The sequence below is a fragment of the Lithobates pipiens genome, unplaced genomic scaffold (genome assembly GCF_037356315.1).
Source record: "Lithobates pipiens isolate NorthernLeopardFrog02 unplaced genomic scaffold, aLitPip1_a1.2 Scaffold_27, whole genome shotgun sequence".
NCBI lineage: Eukaryota > Metazoa > Chordata > Amphibia > Anura > Ranidae > Lithobates > Lithobates pipiens.
In genome coordinates this window covers 194,274,263-194,294,296 of record NW_027507788.1, presented here as the reverse complement: position 1 = coordinate 194,294,296, position 20,034 = coordinate 194,274,263, and the positions used below count along the sequence as shown (strand labels likewise).

At 40.3% G+C, this 20,034-nt stretch overlaps 1 protein-coding gene across 8 annotated transcripts in view; it reads right to left on the bottom strand.

The window, feature by feature from the left end:
- AGRN (agrin) overlaps positions 1-20,034 on the bottom strand; it is a 713,847-nt gene that overhangs the window by 219,549 nt on the left and 474,264 nt on the right. For all 8 annotated transcript variants that reach the window (XM_077458091.1, XM_077458095.1, XM_077458096.1 and 5 more), the window contains 2 exons: positions 15,882-16,106; positions 12,689-12,913 (listed from right to left, as the gene is read on the bottom strand). In XM_077458091.1, coding sequence (XP_077314217.1) covers positions 12,689-12,913; positions 15,882-16,106 — 450 coding nt within the window. The remainder of the gene's footprint in view (positions 1-12,688; positions 12,914-15,881; positions 16,107-20,034) is intronic.

Here is a 20,034-nt window from a genome sequence, read left to right as displayed (position 1 = left end):
GAGGGGGAGGACAATCGATCAGGCAGATAGCTGCTCTGATCACCAGCATCTATCTCCAACACTTCTGTAATGTTTAATCCACTGCCATTGAAAGAGGGCCAAGCAAAGAGTTCTTGTTTATGGACCTAATTCCCTATCCATGTACATGTTTGCCCATCCGCCTGCCCAATTCGGTTCAGATTGTAGAATTTCTTAGTTGTTGGGAAGTGAACTTATGAGGATTTCAGAGATACAGGCTATGGGGAGCGTCAGCCCATACTTTCTTCAAAGTCAAGATTTGCATTTAAAAAGCAGCTGCAGCAGCAACCTAACAGCTCACACAGCATTTACTGACAACGTAATGGAAGAAATATTGGAAGATGAGATGTACTTTATAGTTTCACTGACGTGTTTCTTGACAGGTTCACTTATACATTTCTGAGCTTTTAACAGCTGCACAAACGCATGGTTTTCTGGCTCAAGTTGTTTTAATAAAAGTGGTATTGAAGTGGTGGTGGATGCATTATGTATCTAAACTTGGCCATAAATAGATCAAAATGTGTCCAGTTCAGCAGGGACCAGTCAAAATTCGATCCATGTGTGTCCAGGTATGTATGACAGAAGTCAACTTCTTTTCAAGGCTTGTTGGAAAAATTTTCTTTATCAGCCGCCTGCTGCCACTGATGAATGTATTTTGACAGTGGAAAGTCCCATACAATGTCCCAGCAGGGAAAATGCTGCCATCCACACAAGTGACACAAACGCGATTAGATTCGCTTATTTTTGGTACAGCTCGAATAATCTATGGCCAACTTACAGCCTTCTGTAGTTAGATTTTGGGGGGAATTATATTCATCACTAATGTACAGATCACCTTCAGTTTGACTTAGGCCGCGTACACACGTGGGGACTGTTCGCCCAACTTTGTCCGCTGAACAGTGTTTCGGCGGACAGTCCGCCCGTGTGTGGGCTTTCAGCGGACAGTTTCAGCGAACAGTCCGCTGAACAAGGTTTTTCGGAAATTCCGAAAAACTGTCCGCTGAAACTTTGTTTCAGCGAACAGTCCCCTCGTGTGTAGGCTTGTTCGACAAAATAAGTTCCGCGCATGCTCAGAAAGGCTTTACACGCCGAAAGTTATAATGCAGTGTATAGGACGTCGTATTTTTCGTCCCGTCGTACGTGCCGTTCACGTCATCGCGCACGGTTTCAGCAAACTGTTCGTTCGTCGTGTGTGGCCATGTCCGTCCATGCTAATTTTGAGCGGACTGTTTGCCGAAACTGTTTGACGGACAAAGTTGGGCGAACAGTCCCCGCGTGTGTACGCGGCCTTACAGTAGGAATGAGACATTTATTTTTTGTCAGTTTCAGAAAATTACAGTAACCATAGAATTGTAAAAATCCTAAAAGCCCAGTTCACACGGGTAGGGTCGGTACGACAGTCAAGTTGCACCAGTGTGAACCGGGCCTAAAGGTGGATTCTAGACATCACCCAATTTTACCCCAAACCTCATTGTTTTGTTGAGAAAGAAATCAACGTAATCTCCAGGACTGAGCTTTGAGTTTCAGTTTGACAGGTCAGATTCTGCTCTTCATTAATTTATAAATAAAAGGTGTTTTTTCCCCCATGCTCTAAATGAAAAAAATTAACATGTTTTTCCCTTTATAAATTGTTATTGATAACATATTAGCTTTATAAGATTTTTTTTTCTATTATTTCTTTTTTAGCATTTGTACTTTGGTATAGAGATGTTTTGTACCCGTAACATGAGTCCTCGTACCCTTTTAAAAGGACCAAGTTGCAAAATTTCATTAAGATAAAAATCCTTCTGTGTGCAGAAGCCCCCCTAATATTTAACTGAGCCCATCTCGATCCAGCAATGTTGCAGAAGACACTCGACTCCTTGAGACTCTCCCTCCTCATTGGCTAAAATGGGAGTGTGGCGCCATTGGCTCCCGCTGCTGTTAATCAAATTCAGTGAGCCAATGAGGAGAGAGGGGGGCCGGGCTGGGGAGGGAGGAGCCAAGGACCCCGAGAAGAGGAGGATCTGGGCTGCTCTGTGCAAAACTACTACACCAAGCAGGTGAGTGCAGCATATTTGTTATTTTTAACCAAAAAAAATAAAAACTAGACTTTAGTATCACTTTAATCCTAATTGCACTTTGGCATGCTCCTGTTGGGTGCCAGAAGACCGTGCCCCCACATTAATGAGGAAAGAGATACAGTGGGACAGGGATAGACAGAGTACTCTAGAAGAGGGAAACAATGTTAGCACTGAGGATCTCCGTGTGGTAGAGTTGTCAGCCAACAACATTTCCGACAGAATCAAGTATAGCAAAGGTGTCCTGCAAATTTTTTAAAAAAATTTCCAGGACATATACTTTAAAGCGGGAGTCCGCCGGGACTCCGCGTTTTTTTTTTTTTTAAAAGCCAGCAGCTACAAATACTGCAGCTGCTGACTTTTAAAATAGTGACACTTACCTGTCCAGCGCGCCCGCGATGTCGGCACCCGAAGCCGATCTCTAGATCGTCTCTCGGGTCCTGCCGCCGCCATCTTGGGTATGGGAATCAGGAAATGGAGCCTTTCGGCTTCATTTCCCGGTTCCCTACTGCGCATGCGCGAGTTGCGCTGTGCAATAAGGACGGTCCCCGCTGCCTCTGGGATCTGTGCGTTTCCCAGCAGGCAGCGGGGCACTTGCGGAAAGGGGCGGGCACTTGCGGAAAGGGGCGTAATCTATGCCCCTTTCCGCAGAGAGCTATCCCGGAAGTGGGTGCAGATACCTGTACTGTACAGGTATCTGCATCCCCCTCCCCCCTGAAAGGTGCCAATTGTGGCGCCGGAGGGGGGGAGGGTTCCGATGAGCGGAAGGTCCACTTTAGGGTGGACCTCCGCTTTAAATTAATAAATTGTTTATTCAGCAATTATATATATTACATTCATTTTTAAGCAAAAGTAGCAATAGTGAACTGTTCCTTAATTATGCAAAAGGGGGCAGTGATAAGCTCTGCTTTATACAGAAGTCAAGATCTACATATGACTTCAAGAGGAAGTAAACCCTTCCAAACAACTTGGACCTACAGGTAAGCCTAGATTAAGGCTTACCTGTAGGTCCAAGCAATATCTCCTAAACCTATATGGTTTAGGAGATATTTGCCCGAAAATGGGCACCGCTGTCTACGGCGCATGCACCGTAGACAGCGGCGCGCAGGCGCACTAAATGCGGCAAATCCATGAATGGATTTGCCAAATTTGTCGACTCCCGTGCGCATGCGCGGGAGTGACGTCATCGCGGCTTCGCCGAGTGGCAGCGGCGGAGCTGCGAGACGCGACTCCCGTGCGCATGCGCGGGAGTGACGTCATCGCGGCTTCGCCGCTCTGATTCGTCGGAGCTGCGAGACGCCACCAGCAACATGGATGCGGCGGACTACAGGGATCAGCGGCGACTTCGCTGGCTCCTGTGTCAGGTAAGTGACACATAATGAGCTACTATGCGATGCATAGTAGTCCATTATGCTTTACCTTTGCAGGGAAAAAAAGAGAAAGTAAACCCATCAGGGTTTACTTCCTCTTTCAGTTTCCAATATCTCTGGACCTTCTCATAGTTTTCACATGCAGGTTTCACTGAAAGTAACCTTTGTCTTATTCCCAAATCAAACTACCCTACCCAGGGCTGTGATTAGGGCAGAAACAACTTATCGATTAATCAACAACTAATCAATTATTAAATTAATCGATTACTATTTTCATAATCAATTAAATTGACCAGTAACATAATGAGGTTAAAAAAAAAAAAAAATACTAAAATGAGCCCTTAAAATGAATTAGCTTTTTTTGTACTATAAAGGGCCAATTTTAGTTTTTTTGTAACCCCATTATGTTAATAAATGTTTTAGACCTGGTTCACATCTATATGTTTATTGGTGCTTTTTGCAGAAATACACTACAGTTCATTTACATGGTTTCCTATGGGACACGTTCAAATCTGTGCTTTTTTCAGCCGCTGCATATTTGGAAAGGGTCAGGGACTTTTTTTAAATGCAAAACAGTGCTTTTTTGGTTCAATATACTTCAATGGAGAAGCTGCATAAATGCATGTACTGCGTTTTTGCAGTCATTTGCGTTTTTTTAATCTGCCCAACAACAAATTGGCCCAAAAAATGCAAAACCGCAAATCGCAGCAAAATCACGTGCGCAAAAATCAAAAAGCACAGCTGAAAGCACTGCAGAAACACATCAAAAGCAAACTGCATAGGTGTGTACCGAGTCTTATGGTGGCCTCACGGATCAATTTTCAGACGAGAATATTCAGACGAAACATCTTTGTACATTCACTGAATGAAAGAATGTTGTTTGAAATTTTCACTTGTTTTTAAAGCGGGAGTTCCGCCATTTTTTTTTTTAAAAGCCAGCAGCTACAAATACTGCAGCTGCTGACTTTTAAAATAAGGACACTTACCCCGCCCAGCGCCCCCGCGATGTCGGCACCCGAAGCCGATCTCTCGATCGTCTCTCAGGTGCTGCTGCCGCCGCCATCTTGGGTATGGGAATCAGGAAGTGGAGCCTTGCGGCTTCATTTCCCGGTTCCCTACTGCGCATGCGCGAGTCGCGCTGCGCAATAAGGATGGTCCCCGCTGTCTCTGGGATCCGTGTGTTTCCCAGCAGACAGCGGGGAACCTGCAGAAAGGGGCGTAAATATCCGTAGATTCTGCGGATATCTATGCCGGAAGCGGGTGCAAATACCTGTACTGTACAGGTACCTGCACCGCCCTCCCCCCTGAAAGGTGCCAATTGTGGCGTCGGAGGGGGGGAGGGTTCCAATGAGCGGAAGCTCCACTTTAGGGTGGACCTCCGCTTTAACATTCCGTTTTTAAAATGAATGTAATTTCTGAACGAAAACCACTTATATTGTCTGAAAATTCCTTTAACGAAGAAGTTTTCTATTTCCAAATTTTGCCTTCACTGTGGTTGAAAATGAACATCGATTTGACCCCACTAACAATTAGAAAAGCGAACGAACGTTATTAAAATGACTTTTTTATTGAAGGAAGACATTTTTTGTTTTTTAAATTAAAAAAAAATTATATTTACCAGATTCACCCTTTAATAGTATATACAGTATATATCCTCTAATAGTATATACAGTATATATCCTCTTATATACAGTATATCTCTCCTCTAATAGTATATACAGTATATTATATATATATATATATATTTATATTTTATCTGTTATTCTCAGAGTAGATTAGAGATTTTGCTCCCTAACCATATATAGTTGGTTATTTAAATTTACCACTGCATAGAGATATTTGAGAATAAATTGCCTTATTTTGTAACTTTACATATTAAATAAATTATACACCACAATTTTTTTTAAGGTTATTAACCGATTAATCAAAACAATAATCGGCCAACTAATCGATTGTGAAAATAATCGTTAGTTGCAGCCCTATCTGTGATCATTTTACTTTAAATAAAACCTGTAATGTATGAAACGTGGAATTTGACATTTCTTCCTCTCATAATACTAGTAGTATAATACAATACTTCCCAGCTGTCATGCTGATCCTCTTACTTCAATACTGAAGTCACTGACTGCAAACAAGTAGAATTTAGATCAGTTTGGATGATGTTTGGATGAGGTTTGTCTAATATTTCTGCTCTGTATCCTTACACATCCACAGTTCTGATCAGAGTAGACCAGCAACAAAGGCAAGCAACAATTATTTTCAAGACGTAGCTGGTAATGATGAACTTGTATATCTCTAATTGCAGGTTTCCTTTCAATTCTAAAACCTACACATAATTACCATCTCACTAAAAATAATACATTGCTGAACGGATGCCAGATTATTTTATTTTGGATAAGTTTGTAATTTAGTGATGAGAAAATATGCTAAATATTTCACAGATTTTAGGCGTATTTTTAATAAAAGAAAGCTTCACTATACTTCTCACAGGTTCACTGAAGGCCTTTTGGTTTCTTATTTTCCACCTTGCCATAACATGTTGTGTTATACTTTATCATTGGTCCTCAAGCCCTGCTCCACGGAGACCAGCATTTCCATGCACTAAAATGATGATGGGCAATACGTGTGAAACCGCTGTATGCAGTTTGGAATAAATGGCTCTAGATTATTAGGCTGTATCTGTGCTATACATGACTAGTTCTGTATGTAGAGAGTATAGACACACGTTTTCATGACTCCAGCCACTATCCAAAAAATGGAATAAACCTATATTTGTGTTGGAAGACGATTCACAGATAACTTTTGTTTTTAAAAGCTTCTCTCGCGCTAAACATGGGTGAGAGATTTACTAAAACTGGTGCAAGCAGAATCTGGTGGTAACTAACCAGCTTCTAGGTTTTATTGTCCAAGCTTAAAGAGGAACTGCAGTCTGCTCACATAATTTGTAATAAAAACATCTGTGTCATTTTGAAGCATCCCTCCAACCACTTTGCATTTTATTTTATATATACTGTGATTCTGTACTTGCCAAATATGCTGCAGAAATCTCCCTCCACTGAGTATGGCTGCAGCCATTTTAACTGTGGGCAGCTGAAGCTGCTGCCTGTTCACTTCCTGGATTTACACAGACATACCTTCAGTTCTGCAGCTCCCATTGACCCTCTTATGACTCATACCCCCCTCCCTTCCTGGCATACTCTCACGGTAGTGAGAGAGAGAGAGCTGTGCATGATGTCATAAGCCTAGGCTTTTTACCAGACAAGAAACAGGAAGTGGGCTGTATAAGGTATTTATTGGCAGAAAAATAATGTTTTACTATCCAAAGTTAAAACAACAAGGGCAGAAGATTTATGAGATGGAAAGATGAAAAAATGACTGAAGTTCGGCTTGTTCACTTAAACCGGAAGTTAGAAGCGGATTGGTTACTATGCACAGCTACACCAGATTCTGTGTGCTCCAAATTTTTTTAAATCTCCCCCACAAACTTAGTGAATGGCCTTTTATAATTTGTCTAATATTTAAATAACTTAAATGTAAAAAAAAAAGTGCATAAAGAATTTAGATTTTGAGCTGGCTGCACACCCTGTATATAATTCTATAAAATATAAAATGGGTTCCCCTTGGAGTTTTTAGGCAGCAATAAGAAACAAGGATGAGTATATGTAAAATTATTTTATTAATCCAAAAAACATTGTAGCCACAATGAGTTAAAATTCAAGCTCTGGTACATATTATTTGAACAATTAAATGGATAGAAATACATACATCACAGGGTACATAAATCATATGAAAACAGTTGCAGCTATTTTAAAATTATTAATCCATTGAGTTAAATCATTAATTGAAAAGCACCCCTGCTACCCCGATGCATTTCGACCTTCTAGGAATTATGGTCTTCTTCGGGGGGGGGGGGGGGGGGGAACAGTGCAAAAAAGGGGGCGACATTAGTCACATTTCTGCAAATTACCAAAAAGGAAAGAAAAAAAATTCAGAATTTATAAAACAAATTATATGGTTATTATTATTTCTCTTATTATTCTCATGTGGTAATTACCATTTCCACCGAAGCGGGACGAGTGGGTAGGAACATCACGGCAGCAGGCCCAGGATCACCCCCAGGGAGAAAAAGTAGGCATTTTCCAACATCTAAATAAAAGCTTCTGGTTCAAATGTAACGATTCGGTGGAAATGGTAAATATCACATGAGAATAATAAGAGAAATAATAATAACCATATAATTTGTTTATAAATTCAGATTTTTTTTCTTTCCTTTCTGATAATTTGCAGAAATGTGACTAATGTCGCCCCCTTTTTTGCACTGCCCCCCCCCCCCCCACTGAAGAAGACCATAATTCCTAGAAGGTCGAAATGCATCAGGGTAGCAGGGGTGCTTTTCATTCAATGGTTTAACTCAATGGATTAATAATTTGAAAATTGCTGCAACTGTTTTCATATGATTTATGTACCCTGTGATGTATGTATTTCTATCCATTTAATTGTTCAAATAATATGTACCAGAGCTTGAATTTTAACTCATTGTGGCTACAATGTGTTTTGGATTAATGAAATAATTTTACATATACTCATCCTTGTTTCTTATTGCTGCCTAAAAACTCCAAGGGGAACCCATTTTATATTTTATATTTAAATAACTTTACCAATACAACAACAGAAATAGATATGTATATTAATACAAAAAATTCTAATTTCTCTTAAAAAAAAAAAAAATTGCATGGATTGCTTTGTTGATTTCTCTTGCAATTTTCAATAAAGGTTTGGAAAAAAAAAAACATATCCAATAAAATTGCATTTCTTCATAAAAAAAAAAAAAAATAGCATGGATCTTTTAAATGAAAATGTTGTTACATGTACAATTACAGTACCGAATATAAAAATTGTTAGCATGTACATGAATAAAAAGCATTATTAAAAAGGTAGAACGTCTTCAGTCCATTAAAAAAAAAGAATATATATATATATTTTTTTTTTATGTCCCCATTTGAAATATTTTTCACCACTTTCTGTCTTTAAAAGGAGGTGTGGGGGATAAACTCCCTAGTGAGGACACAGATGAGAATAAAAAGAAGAAGAACTTTAAAACCCCATGAAAGAAATATCTAGGTTATTGCTAACCTCGCCTGAACTCTGGGTATAAAATGTTTAATATATCTCCGATTTCATATTTTTTACTTACACGTGCCGGGTGGCCTTGTATGTTTTTCCTGTAACAGGCAAATAAAATCACTTTTTTAATCGCCCTGTGGAAGCACCGCTGCACTATTGGCCTTGGAGCTGACCCAACGTTTTTGGAGTTCAGCTTTAAGCCAGAATGATTATAGAGGTAGGTATTGTTTACTTTCCTTTGCTATACACAGAATGGCAAATAAGTTAAAAGGTGAAGATATGCTAGAACAGTGAACTTGGAGCTTCCATTGTTAAAAAATAAAAAAAGTAAAAGAATGGCTTTTGCTAAATGTAAAATCATAATTGCCAATGAAATAATGGCAACAGCTAGTTTCTGACACCATGCAGCTATCGTTCAGTAAATGAGTGAAGCTGAGAGTCCTTAATAGCTACAATTGTGATAATTACAACAATACATAGAGTATTTTGCATATTTATGGGTGAGAATGAGTCTTCTCAAGATTTTCAAACAGAGACCTAAATTGTCCACTTTCTGCTACAGTAGAATGCACAGCATCATGGAATAGGGTGTTGCCTGCTTTTATTTCGCAGTTCTAAAAGCGCACTTACCGGCGCACAAAATCGATTGCAAAGTGGGGATGCAGGCTTCCATTTAAATGTTTCCCAACCACATAAGTGTCATTTCACTCTGCAAATACTTTCTTTGTGTCAAAAATGCTTCCATTCAGGCAGTGACAGTGTCCGGAAGATATTGATTTTTACAGATGTAGACTTCAGTGTTGTGTAGGCTCGGAAGCGTATTGTGTAACAAAGAATGGCCCATTTACTTACATATAAGAGCTTCCCTAGGAAACATCTCTTCCTGAACCTTCAGCTTGTGGTTCAAAGACTTAAATACATCCTCTTATAGTCAGAAATTAAGTTAGTGTGAATGGACCAAAATGGCAAAGGATGCCGGTGCTAAAAATATTATTTCTGTCCAAAGGTTGGGCTCTATAGAGTGACAGCTGCACAAAGAACACATGTATTTGATATATTTATTGGAAACAAGGACCTGGTTGGCAAAGGCTTCGATGCACATAACTGAAATTCAAAGCCAAATTTTTAGGGGTTTTTAACACATTGGAACATACTCCATGCCTTAGCGGCAGTCTTTTGCCGCCTATTATATGTACATCCACTATTTGCTGCAGTTAGAAGCTCTACAGAAGCACAGGATGGAAAAAATAATCCCACGTCTCTTCTGTTACTATTATACCTATCAATTAAAGCACTACTCAACTTTCATGATGGCCATGGCAACATCTCAAGTCTTTTGCACTGCACACAATGAGCAATAAAATCTAAGTGAAAACCCTGTAATGCTCTGGAAAAGTGTAAATGGGCCCTAAAAATGACAGAAAGGTAACTGTCAGGATTTACCAATCTGATGCTGCCTCTGCCATACAGATCCTTCTTGCAGCCCAAAGTCACTATTTACATAATAGGCACACTGCATGCGGATGACACGAAGCTATGCAGTGGAATAACGTCCTTACAGGATGTCTCCAATTTACAAGCCAACCTCAAAGCACTGTTTATTTGGGCAACTAGGTGGCAAATGAGGTTTAATGTTGATGAATGTAAAGTTATACACTTGGGGGCTAAGAATATGCATGCATCATATATACTAGGGGAGAACAACTGGGAGAATCCATAGTGGAGAAGGATCTGGGGGTTTTGGTAGATCATAAGCTTAATGATAGCATGCAATGCCAAGCTGCTGTTTCCAAAGCGAGCAAAGTTCTTTTTTTGTATTAAGAGATGTATGGACTCCAGAAAGAGAAATATAATTGTGTCCCTGTACAAATCATTAGTAATACCTCATCTGGAATATGCAGCTCAGTTTTGGGCACCAGTTCTCAAAAAGGATATCGGGGAACTGGAGAAAGTGTAGAGAAGGGCAACCAAATGGATAAAAGGAATGGAGAAGCGCAGCTATGAGGAAAGATTACAGGAACTGAAATGTATTCACTCTTGAGAAGAGGAAATTAAGGGGGATGTGATCAACATGTACAAATACATAAGGGGTCCATATGAACTTGGTGTTGAATTATTCACTTATTCACATTATTCACTTTAAGGTCATTACAGAGGACAAGGGGACGCTTTATACATCTAGAGGAAAAGCGTTTTCATCTCCAAATACGGAAAGGTTTTTTCAAAGTAAGAGCTTTGAAAATGTGGAATAGACTCCCTCAAGATCTGGTTCTGGCCAACTCAGTAGATTGTTTTAAAAAAGGACTGGATTCTTTCCTAAATGTACATAATATAACTGGGTACTAACATTTATAGGTAAAGTTGATCCAAGGAATGTCCGATTGTCTCTCGGGGGATCAGGAAGGATTTTGTTTCCCCTGCTGTAGCAAACTGAATCATGCTTTGCTGGGGTTCAACTGTGGCTATAGGATTGGGTAGATGGGATTTATGATTTATTTTTTTCTCTTTTATTGGTTGAACTAGATGGACTTTTTTCAACCTGACTATATCACTAACTCTCCTCCCAACATGATAGTGCCGATCCCAGTATTGCAAGATCGGGAGAGTTCAATCACTACACAGAAATTAAGAAATCTTAGTGAAACTTCACATACTGCTGGAGGGACAAAGGTTTCCTATAGAATGTATGTAGAGAACTTACTGTTGCAGGTGTAATAAGTGTGCTTTAAAATTCATACTTGAGATGAATTAATAAACACGTCAACATTACCAAATCACATTAATATCTTAAGTAAACGTATGCTAAATCATTGCGGTCTCTGGCTCTCAGGGACAAAGTAAGTATTTCATGTTATATTAGAGACTACAGAGGGTCTTATTGATTTCGGTCAAACAGAAGCTGTACAGCAGACTTGCCGTGAGATGAAAGGGTCTGCATAAAGTACAGCTTGAAAGTGTAATGAGCAAGTCTGGCAGCCCCACAAACATACAAACTGTGCATATCAACAAAGCTTTATAAACTAAAGCACACCATGATAATAGCATTCAGTGTTACGAAAGGTTATTTTTTTAAAATTAAAATAAAGATGTCATACTCACGTGCTCTGTGCAATGGTACTGCACAGAGCGACCCCAATTGCTCCTTTTTTGGAGTCCCCCGCCAATGATCTTGGCTTCACCTCTTTTTCATGTGCCCCGGGCTTAGCCCCACCCCTGCTTCCTCCTCACTGCATTTGATTGACAGCAGCAGGAGCACCAATGGCTGCTGCTCGCGTCCCTGTGTGAAGAGGAGGAGACGGGAGAAGAGATGCAGCCATGCACAGCACTGGATCTCTTCACCCCTCTCTTCCTCTTTAGACAGGAAAGGGGGAGGACAGAAAAATATAAAACTTTTTTTTACCTTAATGCAGGGATTGCATTAGAGTAATAAACGTTTTGGCTTTAGAACCACTTTAAATCAAAGCTGAATTCCTTGCTATGATCCAATAGTCCTCGCTATCTTCCAAGTCCTGTGCCAAGTGGGTTGCTCATTCAAAATGGACACCATTCAAAGAATTGCCTGGGATGTTTCCTTATGAATACAAAGCACTCTGCGATTGGATGAGGTGGAGGGGTGGGAAAGGGGCGCTGACATCACAATGTTCATCTCATCCAATCAGAAAATGCCTTGTATGCAAGAAAAACACAAGAAGTTCTCGGAATGGCACCTGTGCTGAGCAAGTGACCCCCTGTGTTTACTATGCAGCAGGGCAGCCGCCCAGTATGTGAACAGGAGGACAGTGAGGATCGCGGTAGTAGCGCAAGAAATATGGTATAAATCCTGAGAATTATTTAAAAACAGGTGCAGGGGAAAATGTGGCAAAAAAAAAAAACCCACTGGATATGTGCTTTACGATCAACAAAGTGTGCATACATATTTAAACCATTAGAAAGAAGAAACTCTGACGGAGCTTGTTTAACATTAAACTACTCACAACACAAGGCAGAGAGGGATCTAAAACACAAACCCAGCTCTAAAAGAACACTTATTTCATACAGGTTTGCTTGGAATGTTCCAGCCTAGGCACAATTATATTACAGTCACACTTTTATACACAAACTATTGGCTTTACTTACCCTGAGCCTGGCACTGCCCTGAGCGCACCTTTGTTAGTTCTATCCCTTTGATGGCTCCAGTCCTGGTCATTACACACTCGTTATCATAAGTCACCCCATCGTCGGCACAAACCGGTTCCTTGCGGGATGGGCAGTTCTCGGGTCGGGAAAGCATTTCCAATTTTCGTGTGCGTGGGTTCACTCTGCATACTCTGTTCATATCATTTAGGGCGCTCTTGCAAGGGTCTTTCAACACACAAGGCAAATGAGGGCAATCATTAGAACAGTGCACTCTACTACAAACACAGTCAGTTTGGTGTTACATCAGGCAATATATTTTTGTATTAATTAATAAGGCAAAGGCAACTAGCAGTATATAACCTCTGACAGCCAACCATTGCACTAAATAATGATTCTCATATATATTATAGAGAACAGGCTTAAAAATTGGTACCTCATCCAAAATAGATAGTGTAAAAAACAAACAGCCAAAGCTTACGGACTTTAACGGTATCAGAGAAGGACTACACCACATTCAATTCACATAAAAGGTATTTTATTACAAAACAATTACATAAAAAAAAAAGATGTAGAGGTAATGCTGTTAAAAACATCATATGATTGTTGGATTGCTAGTACATATATACTCCACATATTGTTTCTTTGTAAAGATGGCCAGAAGGTCGACGCGTTTCACAAAACAGCTTCCTCAGGACCTGTTTTTAAGAGAATTAGATCCATACCTTTTTTTTTATGCGTAATTGTTTTGTAATAAAATACCTTTTACGTGAATTTAATGTGTTTTAGTCTTTCTTTGGTACCGTTAAAGTCTGTAAGCTTTGTCTGTTTGTTTTTTGCGCTAATGGTTCTCACATATCGGTCACACATATGAGTTGTGGGCAGAGGCAACCAGAACCACCAGAAGAAACTGTAGCAGTTGCTTAAAGTGGTTGTAAACCCTTACAAACCACTTTTACCTACAGGTAAGCCTAGATTAAGGCTTACCTGTAGGTCCAAGAAATATCTCTTAAACCTACACGGTTTAGGAGATATTTGCCAAAAGACAGGCACTGCTGTCTACGGCGCATGCGCCATAGACAGCAGCACGCTGCTGTTAACGGCGATATGCCGCGAGTGGTGGCTCCCGTGCGCGGGAGTGACGTAATCGCGGCTCCGTCGAATGACAGCGCTGGAGCAGCGAGACCCACCAAGAAGATGGTGGCTCCATACACAAGGGGACAGCGGTGACTTCGCTGGCTCCTGTGTCAGGTAAGTGACACATAATGGACTACTATGCGATGCATAGTAGTCCATTATGCTTTACCTTTGCAGGAAATCAAAGAGGAAGTACTGATGGGGTTCATCAGGGTTTACTTCCTCTTTAATGCAACCAATTAGATTGCAGCAGTTTCTCCAGTGCACGATAAAAGTAAGAGATAGCGCCTGAGTGTGGAATTGCATTTACCATTAAGCCCTGCACATATGAGCCGATATCAGGTGGTATCAACTGGTTCAATAGAAACCGGCCGACATTCGGCCCGTGTTTAAGGCAGCTGGTCTGGCTTCTGTCGACGGGGCATGATCGAAAAAGGTCTGTTGATCCACAACCGATCAGCACCTTCCTGAGCTCTTCAGTTTTTTTCATTCAGCCCGCTGGGTTGAAAGAAAAAAAAAAAAAAACGCTAGTGTTTACCAGAATAAAAATACTTGTGGAGCAATGCCTAGGGCAGTTAAAGCGGGAGTTCCGCTTTTTAAAAAAAAAAAAAGCCAGCAGCTACAAATACTGCAGCTGCTGACTTTTAAAATAAGGACTCGATCGTCTCTCGGGTGCTGCCGCCGCCATCTTGGCTATGGGAATCAGGAAGTGGAGCCTTGCGGCTTCATTTCCCGGTTCCCTACTGCACATGCGCGAGTCGCGCTGCGTAATAAGGATGGTCCCCGCTGTCTCTGGGATCCGTGTGTTTCCCAGCAGACAGCGGGGGACCTGCGGAAAGGGGCGTAGATTCTGAGGAAAGGGGCGTATATTCTGCAGATATCTATGCCGGAAGTGGGTGCAGATACCTGTACTGTACAGGTACCTGCACCCCCCTCCCCCCTGAAAGGTGCCAATTGTGGCACCGGAGGGGGGGAGGGTTCCAATGAGCGGAAGGTCCACTTTAGGGGGGAGCTCCGCTTTAAAACAAAATGTGAAAAATTAGTACTTTTTTTGCTGTACTGCTGTGTTCTTTCCCTTTTAGAGAATAGCATTATTAGAGTGTACATAGCTTTAATAGGCAAATCTTTATTTTAATAAAATAAATATTTTTAGTAAAAACAATATTTTCAAGAACAAATAAATATAAAAGCAACACACACTGCAAAAAAAGCATGTTATTAATTTAATTATATGGGTACAATACAACTCTACCCATCCGAACTGAAGTAAACCATACAGTATATTGGAATAACTGTCTTGGGGGAATATAAGGGGGGAAGTATTAAATGAGATACAGTGATTTTGCTTGGAGCAGACACTCAGCTATTCCCAACAGAAATCCATCACCTGTAAGCAATTTGCCAATTATTTTTTCCTCTTATTAGACTCTTCAGACGTTTAGGCTTATAACGTTGAACAAAGAAAGGCTGTTTATTATATTATATACAAGTTCACTTGTTGGCAACATAGGTTATTTGCCATTGCCCCCAAGCTTCCACAAGCTAAACTCTCCCCAGAGCTTGCATAAATTGCATATTATTATTGGGTTTGATAATTGCTCAATATTTATTATTATTTAGAACGGCAATACTACCTAGTTTTTAATGAAGCTGGGGATTTTGGGAACCCATTTATTTGGTTGCCCTGGGTTCCCTTCCACATAATCCTGTAAATTATGCTACCATTATGAATCGAAGATCTTAAAGGAAGCAATATAGAATGGGCTGATGTTCAGAACTATTGGAAAGGGAAAAGGGAAATTAAGCATCTTTCATATCAACCAGCATGAATTTTCTAACTTGCTCTAGAAACCTTATAGCTGGAACATCATTATTTGCTACAGTATATGCAACATTTACTTTCTGTTCCCAAACCTAAATCTGTCTATAAGTAGAAAACACTTTGAACTTTTAACCAACCTTGTCTTGTCGAACAAACAGCTGGAAGATTTGAAACTGTCAGCTAGTTATATCTATTTATGGCCAATAAACCAAAGCATAATTGCCCCGTAGTACGTACCACATGAGCCCTCAAACTTTTTGTAGAGGTTCTCCTGGTTATCACAGGCTTGCTTGTTGAGGGTGCATTCATTTCGATAATCTTTGCCATCACTACCACACACAATATTTTCAGGTATACCAGCACAGGTGGTTGGGCAGACACATTTTGCAGTTTGTCCATCTGTTGAGCGCACACAGGTGCTTCCATAACTGCAGGACACAGAAGAGCAAGGATCTCGGGAACCTATAAGGAAGACAAAGTAACAATACTTTATTCTAACTAACCTGTGTAAACCTTTTAGATGTGGATCTATTTGCATTCCTAATATGTGTAAGCAAGGTAAGTGTAATGCATAAAGTGGGAAGATGAAGCCTTCGTACATAGAAAACAACATTTTTCAAGAATATATTCAACCATGATCATATCTGGACATGACTAGGCTTGGACTGCAGATCTTTGTTATTTCTGAATTCATAGCTTCCCAGTTTTTTTTAAAGCTTTCTTCTAAAAACTGCCTTGCAAAAACATTTTTGATATGCATTAGCTGCAATATTTTAAGTATGCAAATGACCCCGAGCTTGCTGAAAGCTGAAGTTCATCTGAGTAGCATACAAATGAACAGCATTTGCTATCAAAGATAAGGTGTGACGCCATGCAAGATCTTCCAAAGAGGAACAAGTACTGAGGTCATTATAAAAATGTACAGTTGTGGTCATAAGTTTACATACCCTGGCAGAATTTATGATTTCTTGGCCATTTTTCAGAGAATATGAATGATAACACAAAAACTTTTCTTTCACTCATGGATAGTGTTTGGATAGTGTTTGGCTGAAGCCATTATTTATTAACTGTGCTTAGTCTTTTTAAATCATCATCACAACAGAAACTACCCAAATGACCCTGATCAAAATGTTACATACCCTAGTTCTTAGTATATTGCCCCCTTTAACATCAATGACAGCTTGAAGTCTTTCGTGGTATTTGTGGATGAGGCTCTTTATCTTCTCAGATGGTAAAGTTGACAATTCCTCTTGGAAATAAAGCCTCCAGTTCCTGTAAATTCTTGGGCTGTCTTGCATGAACTGTACGTTTGAGATCTCCCCAGAGTGGCTCAATGATATTGAGGTCAGGAGACAGATGGCCAGTCCAGAACCTTCACTTTATTCTGCTGTAGCCAATGCCAGATCGACTTGGCCTTGTGTTTTGGATTACGGTCATGTAGGAATGTTCAAGTACGTCCCATGCACAGCTTCCTGGCTGATGAATGCAAATGTTCCTCCATTATTTTTTCATAATATACTGCATTCATTTTGCTATCAATTTTGATGAAATTTCCTGTGCCTTTGTAGCTCACACATCCCCAAAACATCAGCGATCCACCTCTGTGTTTTACAGTAGGAATGGTGTACCATTGCTCATGGGCCTTGTTGACTCCTCTCCAAATGAAGTGTTTATGGTTGTGGCCAAAAAGGTAAATTTTGGTCTCATAACTCCAAATGACTTTGTGCCAGAAGGCTTGAGGCTTGTCTCTGTGCTGTTTGGTGTATTGTAAGCAGGATACTTTGTGGCATTTGCATAGTAATGGCTCTCTCCTGTCAACAGGACCATGCAGCCCATCTTTCTTCAAGTGCCTACTTATTGTGCATCTTGAAACAGCCACACCACATGTTTTTCGGAGAGTCCTGTATTTCACCTGAAGTTATTTGTGGGTTTTTCTTTGCATCCCAAACTATTTTCCTGGCAGTTGTGGCTGAAATTCTAGTTGGTCTACCTGACTGTGGTTTGGTTTCAACAGAACCCCTCATTTTCCAATTCTTGATGAGAGTTGGAACACTGCATTCTCAATTCTATTGATATCTTTTATATCCCTTTCCTGTTTTATACAATTCAACTACTTTTTCCCGCAGATCCTTTGACAATTCTTTTGCTTTCCCCATGACTCAGAATCCAGAAACATACAGCACTGGATGAAAGATTAAAGGGTCTGTCAGGAGTCCAGAAATTCATTGACCTTTTACATACACACTAATTACAAGCAAACAGATCACAGGTGAGGATGGTTAACTTTAATAGCCATTCAAACCTCTTTGTGTCAATTTGCATGCATGTTATCAGGCCAAAATCATGAGGGTATGTAAACTTTTGATCAGGGTCCAGAAAAATGTCCAAGAAATCAAATTCTGCCAGGGTAATGAAAACATATGAGCACAACTGTATGTGTGCATTCTGTGAATGTTACCCAGATTGCACAATCCTACATTTTCTTTTTTTTTTTTTAAACGTTATTTCAAACACTCTAGAGCAGCAATTCCACATGGAAGAATCTTATTAAAAGATATACTCCAGTAAAAACTGAACTATAATCCTTGATATAAAAATACAGTGCATACCAGCTCAGTAGTTCAGTTTTTCATCCATACATTGCTATAGTGTTCCATTTTCTCTACCCCCTTTGTCCATGATCCTAGAACACACCTGCAGGAGGATATGGCAACACACTAGAGATGGGTTCGGGCATGTTCGAAATCCCACATTCCCAATCCTGCCAGAAATCCGACACTGCGCACGGCTAATCACAGGCAGTGAGACATTACCTGGGTTGGCAGCTGCACAGATGGGGATATGTCTCACTGCCTGTGATTAGACATGTACAGAGTTTGCTTCCTGGCAGGATCGGGCATGTGGGATTTCGAACACGCCCTGGCCCATCTCTAGAACACACCTTCCATGCTGCCTCTCAAAAACAGAAAGAATCGTCAATATAATACAAGTTCTGAAATGTCAGCAAATTATATTAAAACCAGTCTTGGTGAACAAGGTCAAAAATGTCCTTGTTTCAATGCTGGATGACTCTACTGCTTGACCCCGTAGGACATCCTGAGTTGGCCAGTGATATAAAAGGCTTTGTATAGTGTAAGACGGTATCAAGTGGTTTGGTTTTAAAGAGCAGTGCATGCATTTTATGATCTGGAGCTCTAGCAGCAAAAAAAAAACAAAAACATTTAGGCAAAAATACTTTCACAGCTTTAATAAGTCTTTAAAAGGAAACCTGCACTGAGGCAATATACAGTGTAGCAGTGGCAACTGTCAGTTGCACAGGTTAAGAGTTCTGATACAGGTTAGCACTGGATAGAGTGATAGCCACGCACCTAGTATTTTTGTAAGTGGTCAATAATGGAAGATCACTTTATTTCTCTCAATACGGGTTTCTTATAATGAACACCCAGTCATTGGAACAGCACAAGGGCTGTAATTTCTGGCCTAATTGTAAAAATGCTATTTACTTGGTTGTGTACTTTTAGCCACAGACCTCAAACAAGCATTTTGCAAATGAGTGTCAGAAAAGTAGTGACATGTTTTCAATCTCAAAATTTCCAGGACCAAAAGCCAAGACATCAAACTGACAGCAAGGAAACTAGTATTTTCAAAATGAGGGGTCAACTATGGCAGCCGACATAATTCTTTAATGACAGATGTACATTAAATCGAACTGTACTCCCCAGTTCTTTCACCAATTCCTCTCGGTGATCTATTTAATGGCACCACCAGCTTCCCCAACAGTCATTCGGGTCCCTCATGGCTAATCTCTCATTAAGCCGTAGGTTCTCCCTGTCTCATCTAATCTGAGAACACTTTGTATTAATAAAAAAAAAATACAAGGTGTTCTGTGAATGGTAACAGTGCAGAGAGATCAACCTGGTGTGGTCAATGTACAGAGGAGGAGGTGCTTGGCACAGGACCAACAATATTTTAAAAATTGCTTGGAAAGAGGGGAGGGTTCTTTTTTTAGCAGATGAGACACGCAAAGTCTCTTCAGCTAAAAAGCACTATCACGAAAAAAAGTTCTGGAAAAAGATAAAAGCCTAAAAGATCCATTTAATAGTGGCCAGGAAGGAACTTCCTGGATTCAGAAGGGTGTATTAAAAGTGCATGCCCTGTGATAACTGGGTCCATCAGACACAACAGATCACAGATCAGGGGCCTCTGAACAAGGTATCCCTGGGGGTCAGCCACATACCAGTAGGCTTGGCTTATAAGAATGGGGACTGTTACAGGTGATGCTACACTAAGCTATATTCCCTGACCACTTATACACAGCGCCTATTAAAGAACACTGTTTTTGATACAATTGGTTGATTTGTATGATACACAGGATATAATATCTAGCACA